This window comes from Tiliqua scincoides, chromosome 1 (assembly GCF_035046505.1).
Source record: "Tiliqua scincoides isolate rTilSci1 chromosome 1, rTilSci1.hap2, whole genome shotgun sequence".
Lineage (NCBI taxonomy): Eukaryota > Metazoa > Chordata > Lepidosauria > Squamata > Scincidae > Tiliqua > Tiliqua scincoides.
The window spans coordinates 278,675,051-278,690,021 of NC_089821.1; the positions used below are offsets into that span (position 1 = coordinate 278,675,051).

At 44.6% G+C, this 14,971-nt stretch overlaps 1 protein-coding gene and 1 pseudogene across 1 annotated transcript in view; one reads left to right on the forward strand and one right to left on the reverse strand.

Moving 5' to 3' along the window:
• Positions 1 to 14,971, forward strand: part of INTS9 (integrator complex subunit 9) — a 77,282-nt gene that overhangs the window by 17,588 nt on the left and 44,723 nt on the right. Inside the window, exons 5-9 of the mRNA XM_066611959.1 lie at positions 2,331 to 2,470; positions 3,215 to 3,301; positions 8,260 to 8,380; positions 8,770 to 8,904; positions 14,349 to 14,460. Of these exons, the coding sequence (XP_066468056.1) occupies positions 2,331 to 2,470; positions 3,215 to 3,301; positions 8,260 to 8,380; positions 8,770 to 8,904; positions 14,349 to 14,460 (595 nt within the window). The remainder of the gene's footprint in view (positions 1 to 2,330; positions 2,471 to 3,214; positions 3,302 to 8,259; positions 8,381 to 8,769; positions 8,905 to 14,348; positions 14,461 to 14,971) is intronic.
• On the reverse strand, positions 7,158 to 7,277 carry LOC136637325 (5S ribosomal RNA; annotated as a pseudogene).

Below are 14,971 nucleotides of genomic sequence, written 5' to 3' on the forward strand. Positions count from 1 at the left end.
TCTCCTTTCACGCAGCAATTTCAGAGTCACATCCAGCATGTCTCTTTAGTTAGCCTTCTCCCTCATATCTGCTTGCCAGGAGCAACAGTGTTGCATCAATGTATTTCTTTTTATTTCCTCTTCAGGATCACGTATTAGAATACCCCCCATTGTTCCCTGAAGAGGCACACGGTCCATAAAGAAGCTGCATGATGTGATTCTGTTTCTCCTGCAGACCAACTCTTATTCTGGTCTTTATGAGGAATATATTTTGCTTTAGACTTATGCCTTACCTTGCCTTGTACGTTCAAAAGAAGCATTGCTTCTAGTGGTCTTGAGAAGCTTTTAAGGAACAGCTGAAAGCTAGCCAAGAAAAGACTTCGCAGCTCTTTGTGCCTGTGTGTTTGACTCCATGCTTCCCAAATATCACAAAAGTCTTTGAGCAGCCAAACTTCTCAGAGTTATCCTTCCTTGGTTCAGGACCAGATTTTGAAGTTGTTCAAAAGTGTAGTCTCTGACTTCCCTTTAAACTATAGGTGGGGGAGCCTTATATGGACTCCTGGGGATATTCTCCCCTCTCTCTGTTCAGTCAGTCATTTAACCTTATCAAGGTTAGTAGAACTGAAGACATAAGGACTGTCTTATTGGATCTGACCAAATTGGTTGTGTGCCACATTCTGCCCCTGGCAAGTAACCAGCTAGATCCCTTTGGGAACTCATAGGCAAGGCATGAGAGGTGATGACCTTCCCCTGTTATCTGTCTCCAGTGTCCAGGACTCTCTGAGGGAGTCCCAGTCAATTATTATGGCTAATAGGTAAATCAATCTATTCTCCATGACTCTGATTTTTTTTTTAAGGCATCTAAAGTTATTGGCCATCACCCCATCTTATGGTAGTAAATTGATAAGTTAGGGGAGGCTAATGGGTACTCCTTGCAAGAGTCTGTTTTGAGGGTCTTTCCAGTATGCCTCACCATTCTTTGTCATGTTGCTGTTCAAGAAATATATTCTTTTAATTTAATGTGTACAATTGGACACCATTATGGGGTTGAATGCTTCCCCCCTTGTAAACAGAAGACTCATAAGGTCAAAAACCGGTCACTGGGGATGGGGAATTGTGTTTTCAAATAGCCAAGTTGCCTTGTTTCGCTGCCATTGCCTTCAAATCGATGGGCCAAGCCTTATAAGCAGATAATTTTTCTGCCTGATGACTATTGAATCCCATTAGCTGCTCCGTAATAACTGAGTTAGAGGTTAAATTTCTGGTAAGTTTTCCAGATTGACATCACCAGTGTTATAGCCTTACCAGTAAATATTTCTAATTACTGTTCCTATAACTGCCTCCAAAATTTTTATTCAACCTGATGTATTGTACTTGTAGCCATCCCCGGGTATTCAGAATGTGCCAGAGGTTCCAGATTTAGTTCCATCTCTGAGCAATTATGGCCCTTACCATTATAGACCATGCTCTGCTTTTTTAGACTCCAGACAATAGACCATCAATGTTACTCCAACCTGGTCCTTCTAGCCCTCTGTTCACTTTGTCAGGGTTCCCTTAAGGTTGTCAGCTTTTGATGTGAAAACTGATGGCCTCCTTTAGAGAGTCTCCTCCAAGAATTGGAGACAAAACAAAACCTGGCAAGTCAGGATTGGAGTTGGCTTAGGCTCTGAACATTGGAACAGAACCTGAATGGTAACTGCTGGGTTATGGGTGGAGTCTCGCTAAACTAGGGCATATGGTGTGCAGAATGTGGAGCTTTGCTGGTTTTTCAGACTGATCACTTGACTGTACTTGGTTAACTGGTCAAGTCAGTAAAGTAGGGGTTGACTAGAAACCCAACACATCTCAGGTGTAATCACTGCAAGACAGCAGTTTGGTGATCACAATTCCATGTGCAGGAGGAGTGCAGGAACTCCTTCCCGCCCATCAGTTTACAGAGCGCTCTCTCAAGCAGTCATTATATCTTCCTCCCCCCCCCCCCCAGTCTAACTGTAACTTGTAACTCCTCTGAGTAGGGGACAATATTTTTTTTCCTCTGTAAAGAACCCTGCACGTACCTGGAGGTATGGACATCTCCCCTTACTTCCACCAGTCTCCACTGTCATTTCCCTTGTTGTCATTTGCTTTAATATTGTAAAGCAAAGAACATGCTGTGGTGTTTTTTTTATAAAGGCTTTTGTGCATGGATGGCAATATGTACATAAATAAGGACACTATATAGGTGATGACTGGTAACAGTAAAAAAAAAAAAAAAAAGATGGCATGTCATTCGTTGATCCCGATGCTGTTTGAGAGAGCCAGGGCCCTGAGAGCCCCTTTGCCAAACTGTCTGAGGCTCTTCTTGTTTTCAGATGGAACTGATAGACCTGTCCACAGTGGACGTGATCCTGATCTCCAACTACCACTGCATGATGGCCTTGCCCTACATCACAGAACACACCGGATTCACCGGAACAGTGTACGCCACAGAGCCGACTGTTCAAATTGGCAGGTAAGAAAAATCCACTTAGCGGCGTTTATCTAATCACCTTCCATCCGCTGCCAAAGGAAGGGGGGGGAAAGTGTTAAGGATGACACGGGAAGAGAAGCGTTGCTTCTAATGTTCTTGAGAGGCTTTTAAGGAACAGTTGAAAGCCAGCCAAGAAAGACTTCACAGCTCTGAGTCTGTGTGCAAGTGTGTTTAACTCTTTGTTTCCCAAATGTTACAAACTAGCCCAAAGCGAGTTGAGAAGGTAAACAGAATGAAGGTGGCAGGAAGGTACTCACAAAAGACTACACTGCCACCTCTGAGCTGAGCAAGGCCCTCAAGAAACCCAGCTCTGATGTTGCCCTACTTATGCAAGTTGCTAAACGCAAATTAGTCAATTGGATGGGGATGGTCAGGTTATACCACTTTGGGGCTGTATATCTCCAGACTGTAGAGTTTGAATATTTGCCCTTGAAAAATCCTCTCTGCCTGTAGAAATTTAGCATATCAGGAAAGGAGAGTTGAGCTTATCTTTCTCCCTAGCCTGTTGGTTTTTTTATGTGCAGGGAATTTTTAGCACTAGGGAGCATTCAGAAATGAATACCACCACTATCTCCTGCAGCATGAAGTGGTACAATGGTGGAAAAGCCTTACCACCTGATTCTTCTGGATGGAGAAACTGGACCTCAGAAGTTTATTCTAGTATTTCAGAATATCATTTGTGTCAAGATTTGAGGGCTCTGATGTTGACATTACTCCTGTCTGCAGGCTTCTTATGGAGGAGCTGGTGAATTTCATTGAACGGGTGCCGAAGGCTCAATCTGCCTCCTTGTGGAAGAACAAGGAAGTACAAAGGTGAGGATCCCCCCACTTCAATCCTTGCCATGGTGGCTCCCTTTGGAGGGCTCCTGTGAGTAGGCACTCCCTGCTGTATAGGAGAGAACTCCTGCATGTCATTTGACTCCTAAGAAATGACTCATAGTAAAATTCTGACTAGTGGAGCTGTGGAATGAGAAAGCAGCAGGACAGTCGGGAGCAATACAGGATGGAAACAGGAAAATTCCTGCTTGCTATCCCCTCCCCCCAGCAGATCCTTTTTAGGTTGAAGATTCTAAGGGCATGCGTGCATGCTTAAAAGTTGCATCAACGGAGACCAAATCCTGCACTAAGATAAATGGAATTCTGCAACTTGTGTTTAGGATAGAAATCAAGTGACTTCAATTTATATAATACTTACTGTGCATAATTGATTATCTTTGTTAATCAAGGAGGAAGGGGGTAAGGAGCATTATAGGGCACTACAACTCAGCTGCTTATCCTGGCAAGGATTCCCGTGGGAAGAGATGTGTATCTCTTTCAAATCTATCCTAAAGACTTGCTTCTTAAAACCTGGAAACCTGCTTCTTAAAAAAAAAAAATCAAAGCACAAAATCATGCTTCTAGTAACTGTGGCAGAACATTCACAGTGGCCATCAGAAATTTTGCAGTTCAAGATTTGCCTGAGCATCAGCTTCCCATGTACTCCAGTTTAACATTGTTCAGGAAGAAACAAGATCATTTTTTCCCTGCAGAGCAGCCGTGCTCTTGCAACAGAAAGCTAGCCTTGCAGGCTGTGCAACACTGACCACTGTATGAGTGCATAGACCAGTGCCAGTGAAGGTCCCTTGATCATGCTTCCTGGGTTGATGTGCAGCTCTGAAATGGAATCTCTCTGTCCACTGCATTTGGGTTGATTTGTACAAGTGCCTCTGCCAGCTTCTATTTATGGTTGTCTCATCTGGAGGTGGTTCTCTGCAGGCTAGTCAGGATACATGTGGAACTTGGCACCCATTGATTTTCAGTGCTCTTCACTAAGGCAGGGATCTATCTACCCACACATAGCACCAGTGGCTTGGGAGCTGACATGGACAGTGCCCAACTCTCAGCTGTCTGTGATTGCAATTGTGTGGCCCTCTAGTACCTCCCCAATGGTGGCTGACTGTTTTCATTCTGCTCCTAGGTGTCAACTGTTTCCTGCCAATGATGGCATTAGAAACAGAGCAAGTCTGATGTCAGTAGGAAGGCAACATACCTGAAGAGTGAACAGAGATGTGGAGAGTCTTTTATTTTTAGCTACTGGTGGCCATCATGCCCACCTGCTGACTTCTCATGCTTATATGACAGCCTGAAGTGTTCCTCATGCAGTCATTGTGCAGCTCAGCTGCTTTTCCCCCAAGTAGGTTGTGTAGAGCAGAGACTATTTTATGTATTCCATGAAGCACTGAGGCATTTAAAGCCAAATGCTTTGCAGGGCGTTTACTAAGTGCTTCAAAGCTGTTGTGCCATCTCAGCTATTGCTGAGCAACTTCTAACCCCCTGGTTTTGAGAGTTTTTTAAAATTAATCAAATGGAGTCTTGATGGTTTTATATTATTTTTGCCTCCTTTTGCCCCACAAACCTCAAACGGGGGGACGGGACAATGACATGATTGAGACCAATGAAATTGTTCAGGGAATGGTAGAGTGGCTAAAGGGAAGTTCTTTTCCCTCTTGCGTAACACAAGAACCAGGAGACATCCACTAAAATTGACTGACAGAGTTAGAACAGATAAAATGGAATATTTCTTCTCCCAGCCAAATCCTTGCCACAGGACGTTTTGATGGTATCTGGCCTTGATATCTATCAAAGGAGACTGGACAGATTTATGGAGGAAAGGTCCATCATAGGTTACAAGTCATGATGACTGGATGCCACTTCGGGGTTGATCTCTGAATGCCAGATGCAGGGGAATGGCAACAGAATACAATTATTTTGTTTTGTGTGCCCCCAGAAGCATCTAGTGGGCCACTGATATACACGAAGCTGGACTAGATGGGCCCATGGCCTGATCCAGCAAGGCTTTTTTAGGTGAAGAAAACAGAACCATGGGCTCAGTAGTATAACAGTGAACAAAACGTGCATTCCGCAGCTTCTAGGCCCAGGTCATCTGGGGCTGCAAAAGGCTCCCTTAATACTAATGTAGGTGAAAGGCAGGAGATAACAGGAAATAATAAATGAAAGGGAAGATCAGCTTGATTATCTCAAAGTTGGAAACACCTTGCTTTCCAAGCTGTGCAGTGAGACAGAGAGTTCATTTACCCAACCCATCAGAGAGCCACTGTGGTCCCTCTTGGGGTGTGATTCTCTTTTTACTGTCCCTTCAGCTATTTTCTTTTAACTCTTCACTTCAGTGGTTTGCTTCACAGGATAAAAAGGATGGGTCCTCTTACAAATTAGTAGCTGGTTCAACAACTCAAAACAATCAGTAGGAGTAAGTGGAAAGTTCTTACAATAGAGGGAAGCATCAATTAGACCTTGGGACTGGTGCTATTACTCATCAGGAGTAATAAATAGATTCAGGGGCAAGCATTGAGATATCTGGAGTCAGGAGCAAGCAGTGAGATACTTGAGTTTGTGGATGACACCAAAAGGATTTGATGAAATCCCAAGCATACTGTGAGGAGCTCTAAAAGGAACTCTCCAAACTGGGTGAATAGACAATAAATTGGCACACTTACCTGGGAGTAAGTGCTATTGAACATAGTGGAAGTTTCTGAGTATCGGATTGCAGTGTAAGATGGTAGCCGAGATTCAAATGAAAATACGGTTGTAGAGAAAGGGGGCTCCCTCAGAATTTCTAGCATTTCCTAGAAGGGGACAAATTATAACTTGTAAAGTCTGCGTGTGTTCGGATGGCAATGCCATGCACTAGCTGCACATGGCAGTATTGGCAGGAACAATCCTTACTGCTTTCTTCGTTACTTTAAATTATGGAGGAGAGGTTCAGTGACCCAACAGATACACCAATAAATTAGGTTCTTTTAAGCCAACCGAACAGCTAAACTTGACCGGTTTCCATAAATCACTGGAAATGGGTTGGAATTAGCTTTTGATTTAGCATCAGTTTAATATACAAAATAAGAAGCCTATTCTTCTCCTATTCTTTGGCAGCTTTCACTGCTTCCTGACTGGGCTTATGATCCTTTTGCAGATTTATTTCCCAGGAGACGGCCATCTTTTTTAATGTGCTGTGCCACTGCCATTCTCAGCTTCAGGTCTAAAACAATACATTTCTAAGGTGTTAAAGATCTTAATACTCACATCAAAAATACTTTGTAGCACAGCCTCTTAAATCCAAGGGCCGTCCTGGATGTTACAAGGAACACTGTGACAAACCAATATGTCAGTGATTTATGTTGCTGCTTTTTCTCTACTCTACTGTGATGTCTGATGGGGAAATTCATGCAAGGGTAAATAGACAAACTGGATGTGTGTCTGAAAGTTATTCATCTCCCTTGTGGAAATTCTCCTTTGGACATTGTAGTGGAGCAGTGGCCAAGCAGTAGCATCCCTGGACAGTGTTGCTCTTCTTCCTGCTCTCCAGTTCTGAGGACCAGAGATGTGGGACCACTACAAATGTTGAATTCTCACCTAAAAGAGTGATAATTATCAGCACTCATGCTTCCTCTTATCAGTAATTCTATAAATGGCCAGCATCTATTTTGGATTATATTTGGTCCTATCCCAAAAGTTTCAAGCCAGGCCATGATAGCTGTTTATCTTGTTTATAAATCCCCAAGTGTGATTTAATTGGAGAAGTGCCTTGATGGAAGTTCCATGGTGTGGCCTTTCATTTAAATCCTTTGACAAGGGAATTGGTTGGCAACCTTCAGTCTCGAAAGACTATGGTATAAGCCTACAGCACCCAGTATTCCCAGGCGGTCTCCCATCCAAGTACTAACCAGGCCTGACCCTGCTTAGCTTCCAAGATCAGATGAGATTGGGCATGTGCAGGGTAACAGTTGCTGCATACAAGGGAATTGGAGAAATGCATAGACAAGAGGGAAGAGGCCTGCTAGGCATGGTGGCTCTATGGTCTCTCCATACTGTTGCCTTCATGTCCTGCTTGTGGACTTTCCAGGGGCATCTACTTGGTAGCTGGGGTAGCAGGATGGCAGATTCATTGGGTCTCAGGTCTGATCCCTTAAGGTTTGCTTCCAACTGTCCAGCAGTTGTGGCTGTTGATCTGGGTTTCCCATGCCCAAAGTCAGCATTCTCATGTTTGCACTTACTTATGTGCATGTATTTATTTAAAGCACTTATATCCTGCCTTCCTTGGCTGTTGGCCAGCACAGAGGAAAGTGTCAGAATACTCTGTCCAGAGAGTGTTCTGACTAGAATTACCTTAACTCAAAAGTGGCAATATCAAGCCCCATTTTTCACTTTCAAGCAGTGACACCAAACCCTTCTTCATGGCTTTTTCTATGCTACTCTTGTAAGGTCTAAATCAGGGGTGGGCAAACTTTCAACTTCAGTGATTCTGGACCTTTAACAATTGTGTAGGAGAGAGAATTTCAGCAGGTACAGCTTGTAGTATGTGAGATGACAAGCTGCACCTGCTGAAATTCCTTCTTCTATACAATTGTTAAAGGTCCAGGATCCCTAAAGTTGACAGTTTGCCTACCCCTGGTCTAAATGGAGGAGTGAAATGGGAGGATCAGCCATGTGTTTTCTTCCCATAGGAATAGGAAGGAATGTCACATTGTTGTCCCTGTCTAACAGGAAGGCAATTCCTATATCCATTTGTCACAACACATACTGATATATTTTATTAATACAGTTTTATTCCTCTCCTCCTCCCAATGTTCAAAGTGGTTTACGTGGAACAGTGAAAACACACTGAATCACCAAGAGATCTTTTGCTTCCCCCTGTGTCATCCAAGTCTTCCAAAATGTGATAGATTGGGCTGGATTTAAGAGTGTTAGCCAACCCTAATCTCATCTACTCTGTCCAGGCTACTTCCAGCCCCTCTCAAAGATGCAGTTGAAGTTGCAACTTGGAGAAGATGCTACAACATGCAGGAAGTGAACTCGGCCCTCAGTAAGATCCAGCTGGTCGGCTACTCACAGAAAATAGTGAGTATCACTAGTAAGAGAACTCTTGAAAGTATCTAGAGCCGCTTTCACTTCTCTTCCTTGTGCAGTGAGATAGGAGAATATAAAGTTAGATGGGGATGGGTTGACAAGGGTTTAGGGCCATCTCAGTTGTGATACCTCATTTGTGGAAGACCTTTTCCATTCCCCTATGTCCATTTCCACCAATTCTGAAGCATGTTGGAAGTTGCAAGTGGCAGGCGCAAGGGCAGGAGGCCTAGACTGTTGAGGGAATTTGCCCATCAAATTCCAAGGAACCAGAGCAAATCTTGAAGGCAACAGGCATCCTCTGTTGTTTGTCCCCAGGAAAAGTCATTATCATGTATACTGCTTCTGAACATGGAAGCCTTCTCCCCTTCCTCTTTCTGCAGGAACTTTTTGGTGCAGTTCAGATGTCTCCTCTCAGTTCAGGATATGCGCTTGGCAGCTCCAATTGGATCATACAGTCACATTATGAAAAGGTTTCCTATGTTTCAGGATCCTCCCTCCTCACCACACATCCACAGGTACCAAATCTTACAAAACTTAGAAGTATTTATGTCTAATCATATGAAATTCTCCTTCCCAGAAGTGAGCCATGTGTGCAATTGAAGTTCTGCATGTCCCAGTCTTGGGGGTGGCAGGTGGAACAGTGTTCCATACACTGGAACAGAGTAACCTGCTTGCATAGACCTTACTCTAGAAGTCATGGAAAGTGTTGAGGTTTCACTGCCCTTCTGGCCCCTCCTTATCAGTAGATATCAGGGTTCAGAAGAGCCTCCAGCCCAAAAGGAAGGGCTGATGGAACAGTCCTCTCATGGGTAGATCTGTCATTCCTTCCCATCCCATCTTATCTGTCAAATGTATTTTGCGCACCTGGTCAGGAGCATGTTGTTTTTATGTGCTGCGCAGTGCTCCCAGCACACTCTTTATATTAAGAAGAAGTCCTTACAGTATTAGAGATGAGAGCTAGTACAGTCAGGTGGTTTAAACTGTGGGCTCTGAAGTCTCCTGTTTAGCTCTCACCTTAGCCATGGCAGCATGTCACTGGTAGCTTGTCCATTGAACATGTCACTTCACCACTGCCCCCCATTAAGGTGATTACTGGGGGGCTTCACTGGCCAGCTGGGTTGGCCTTAAGGAACCCATTGGCCAGTACCTAACCTGGCTGATACCTGGAATGTTTTGCATTCAAAATATGGACGTACCAGTTAGCTGTGTCTCTCCACAACATCCTTGGTCCCTCTTGCCCAGTTTTGTCTGCTCTGAATAGCAGTTGCTATTCAGGCACCAAAGTGGATATCATGGTAACTGAACCTGGACATGCACAAGCTATGCTCTGGTATCAAGTTGGGATCACATCTCCCCCAATGAAGATGAGAGATGCAATTCCTGTGTTGTGCTGTTCTTCTATGTGATGAATACCCTTTTCCTCCTTTTTTGCCTATTTTTGTCCATTTCTGGACACTTCCAAGTCCTCAGAAGTTCCTGTGTAAGTTCAGTAGTTAAAAGCTGCTGAGACATCCATCTGCAAGTCTTTGTCCTTTGTTTGAAAGCTGCCATTCTTAGACAGCAATGTGCTGGCCTGGGAATTTGAAAATTGTGTCACCTCAAAACCCCTTTTCTATTTTCACTTATGCAAATGAACCTAATACCACAAGGTCCATAGCAGGCTCGGCTGTAGCTCAGAATGCACAAAGCATCCCATACATCTGCTCAGCCCATCAGTCCTCTAAGCATGTAGCTACCTTTCTATGAATCAAAAAATTATGTATCTTCTGAGAATTAATTTACTGGAAATTACATCTATAGCACTATGAAGGCTTTGCCCTTAGACGAGCAAGGTGGACAAGCTGGCAGCCGCTTAAGCCATCATTCCTTCAAGGAAAGATAATTCAAAGGATAATATAGAGGCAGCCGGGCAACTGTCTTAAATGATTACACAGTGAAATATGTGGTGTTTAAATATTTAAAAAGAGAAAGCAAAAGAAGCAGAGGCTCTATGGGGTTTTAAAACGGCAAAGCTAAAAATATTAACAATCCTTAGCATGTATTAATAACAAAGACATTTTCTAGATGATACAGCTGCAGGCAAGACAGCAAAAGAAGGCTAATTCCCCTGACATGGCTAATTGAGTGATGCCCTGTTCTAGTTCACATTCATGATTCTTGGATCTGAACATAAGAACAGCCCCACTGGATCAGGCCATAGGCTCATCTAGTCCAGCTTCTAGTATCTCACAGCGGCCCACCAAATGCCCCAGGGAGCACACCAGATAAGAGACCTCATTCTGGTGCCCTCCCTTGTATCTGGCATTCTGACATAGCCCATTTCTAAAATCAGGAGGATCTGGCCTGTTCACCATTGATGTTGCAAGATGGGTGGGTGTGTCCCTTTCACAAAAACAGCAGCTGTTCTCCAGCTCTGGACTGGGCAATACATACATGCAATTTTGTACATAATCTTTACAAAACCATGACTTGATGATGTTATGGGTTCACCCTGTGACATCCCCAGCTACCCCATTGACCTGGGTGAGTAATCTTGAATGCCCAGTTAGCTGTTGCATGCCAGTCCCACCAAGAGGGCTGGCCAAGTTCTCTTGCTCTGGTGAAAGCCAGGCTGCGAAGATCAGCAGTCCACAAAGTGACCAGTCTGCTGTGAGATGCGGCCTTCCTGCCATGCACCAATTTCAGAGTCTAGCATTGCTGTTTTTCTGTCTCTGGATTATGACACCCTGAACAGGAATTGTGAATAAATAAGTTTGTATTATATAATCAACTATTCGAACAATGAATAATTGAGTGTGTTCTTGTACTTCCATAACATGCAGATTAGATTTATTCTCAGAAAATGTACAGAAAATTGTAAGTAAAGCATTATCAATACTTGCTATGTAGTGTGAGTCTAAGTATGTTTACTCAAGTAAGGCCCACTGAGCTCAGTAAAAGGTACTTCCTACTAAAATGTGCATCAGGTTGCAATTCTAATCTCAGAAATTGCAAATCTCAGTTTGCAATTAGAATTAGATCTGTGTGGTTGCAAAATCAGGAGGTTTATTGAGTGGAGAAAGTACACAGGGAGTGTTTATCCCTGGATTAAAACAACTCAAATGGATTGGCAGAGACAAAAAAGGAACTTCTTCAGACAACACGTAATTAACTTATGGAGTCCACTGCCCAAGATGTGAGGGTGGGCACTGTCTTAGATGGCTCTAAGACAGAGGTTTTCAGACTGGGGCGTCATGACACCCCAGCCTGTGGGCCCTGGCCTCTTTGCCTTTAAGGGGTGGGGGCAGGGAGGAGGCAGTGACATGATCCCCAGGATCGCACCACTCAGGGGGCTGCAGGGGCTTGGCTGCACTTACCACAGCCTCCTGTAGCCTCCCAGGGGTGCGGGGAGCCCTGCGTGACCATCTGCAGGGCTCTCCGCTGCTTAACAAGTGAAAGTGGAGCAATCACACCCGCCTCCTCTAAACCGGAAGCGGAGCACGATCGCTCCACTTTCACTTCTAACGGGGCTGCAGGGACTGGGGTGCACTCTCCAGTCCCTGCAGCAGCCGTCCTGGGGTGCGGGGAGCCCTGCGTGAGTGTCTGCAGAGCTCCCCAGCTGGTTCAAAGTGAAAGTAGAGCGAATGCGCTCCATTTCCGCAAAACCAGAAGTGGAGCGCAATTGTTCCACTTTCACTGCTGCTGACCTGGGGAGTCCTGCAGAGGCTCGTGCAGGGCTCCCTGCACCCAGGACAGCTGCTGTAGGGACTGGTGAGTACATCCCAGTCCCTGTAGCCCCCCTGAGCGGTGCGATCCTGGGGATCACGTTGCTGCCTTCCCCCGGCCCCCGCCCCCACAAGGACTTACTGTGACTTTCAAATTTCAGGACAGTTTGAAAACCGCAGCTGTAAGAGAATTGGACAAAGTCATAGAATACTTAAGGTCTGTCTTTGGTTATCTGCCATGATAGTCAAAATGAAACCTCTGTGTTTAGGGCAATGCTGCTGGATAGCAGTTACCAGGGGGCGGAGACCTTGGATTTTTAGGGCAACTATCTGTAGTAATGAGCAATGCTGGTGCAAGAAGAGGGCCAGACAGTTCGTAGCTACAGACAGTTGCCCTAAAAACAGAGCCGCTGAACCTGGAGGAGATTTTCAGCTGTTGTGTTCCAAACACCAGCTGCACACTGTGACCTTTCGCAGTACACCAATTGAAAATTGCTGGTTTAGCTGCCTGGGAAATAGGATGCTGAACTGGCTCTTCTTTACCACAATGGGAATGAAACCTTCGTTTATCTCTGAATATCAGTCATAATGGAAGAAGCAACCATGAAAGGATGCTGACTGGAAGCCCAATTTGTGGGCTTTATGGAGGCATCTGGCTACCTATGGTTAGAGGCAGGGCTCTGGACTAGGTGGGCTTTCATTCTGATCCAGCAGAGCTCTTCTTTTGCTTTGTGTTCAGAATGATGCTCTAGCAAAAGTGTATAAGCCCTTGTAGGAGATGAACTATGATGCTCTAACAGCAGTTTCTACAAGGACAGTTTGCCCTGATGCCCCTCAGCACCAGTAACTTATAAAACCGATGCTTGGCACAGAACACACAGTGGGCAGCAGCAGAAGAGCAGAGGCAGTTCCGAAGGTCCTCCCCAAATCTTTCCAAGTAATCTTCTTTGTGGTGACCCAGGAATCAATGCTGCTGTCTCAGCCCCATAGAAGGTGAAATTATGGCTATTGAATCCTGCATAATAATTACACATATTTTTCAAAGACAGATTCAATACTACTTTTACTGTTTTATTGGCATTTTCATATGACAAGTGTTTAATTTTTTGCCAGCATCTTCAGAGTGTTTTTTTCCCTCTCTATTACACCACATGGGTTACACCACATGAATTCTTTCCCTTGTCTCTTGTGAAACTTCTTCCTGCCCATCCTTTTGCCACTGAGATGGAATCAAAGTGTGACATGGAGCACACTGATAGTAACTGCTAGCACAGATACATTCATGTAGGGGGTCAGGTCTATCAACTTTTGTGCCACCTGAGTACCTGCTGCTCAGGGAGAGCAACACCACATGGAGGCTCTTGCCTTTGTGCCCTGCTTGAATGTGCTCCAGCATCTGGCTGCCCCCTGTTGGAAACAGGAATCTGGACTTTGGTTTGAGCCAGTGGGGCTTTTGTTACACCACATCCTGGAAGGGGATGCTGCCTGGCCTTGAAGATTGTGATAAGATGCCTGTGTTCCTTTAGTTGACCCCAAGCTATTAAGAGCATTTTGGGTCATAATCCACACACTGAGCTGCAGTGCATAAGGCTGTAGAAGGAGGAAAGGCTCTGCGGCATTGGATCCAGTGTATGATTCTGGTGGCCTATCCACTTGGGTTCTTATGCTCAGTTGTGGACCATAAGAACATAAGAAGAGCCCTGCTGGATCAGGCCAAAGGCTCATCTAGTCCAGCTTCCTGTATCTCACAGTGGCCCACCAGATGCCTCAGGGAGTTCACAAGACAAATTAAAGATCAGTAAGTCACCGAGCCCAGATGACATCCACCCAAGAATATGAAGTAAGTGAAGAATGACCCATCTAAGAAAAGGAAATGTTAATTTTTTTAATGTAGATGCATATATGCAGCTTTCCTATTTAAAAATTTCCAATTGTTGCTTACGTCCCATTAAAACAGAAAAAATACATAGATTTAAAGGAGAGTAACAGCAGAAACAGTAAACCAAGTCCAGTCAAACAAGGTCAAACTGAAACAGTGAAGATCCAGATTGTTCTGTGAAAGACCCTGGAGAACACAGAGGTTTTGACTGATTCCAGAAGCCCAAACGGAAGTCCTAGGAACTTCATGTAACATCCAAAGCCTGCCTCAGTCAATCCCAGGGGTCTCAGTGGGACATAACAAAGAGGATCCTTTAACTGTGCTGGTCCTAAGCTGATAGTCTAACCATATTTGCTTCTCAAACCCTGTCTTTCAGCCGATGGACCAGGCTTCCCTTAAAAACAGTGATGTCCTCATCTTGACTGGGCTCACCCAAATTCCCACTGCGAATCCGGACAGCATGGTGGGAGAATTCTGCAGTAACCTTGGTAGGTGAGTGGGGCAGTGTGCATGGGGCGGGGGTGCTCTTGCTTGCTTTATAATCTGACTCATAACCCCATGTGGGAAATAGCACTGAGATTCCTGGAAGTGAAGTAACTGCTTGACTTGTGTGCGCTCTCTCTCCCTCTTTCTGGCATAAAACAAACCGTTCAGATTTTTTACGATGTGCCTTTGCCTTTCTCATTAATACAGTAAGTGCTTTTGAGAGATGCAAGTTGTACCATTTGGAAAAGAAAAAAGATTAGTTTTGGAATGGAACTGGCATAATGAGATGAAATCGTGTGCTCTTGTTCATTCACTAAGTGGGCAGCATTGCTGCCAAACACAACCCATGTTCACCAGGCCCTGAGCAGAGTCGCCAGTCGGCCATTTCCTGTCTGTCTCTGTCAGCTTAAAATCATTGCACACACTTTGTTAAATTTCTTCCTGTTCATGAAAGCAGAGTTGTCTGCCTTTCTTTCCTGCACTTGATGGCCAAACAGTCTTCAGAAAGGAAGA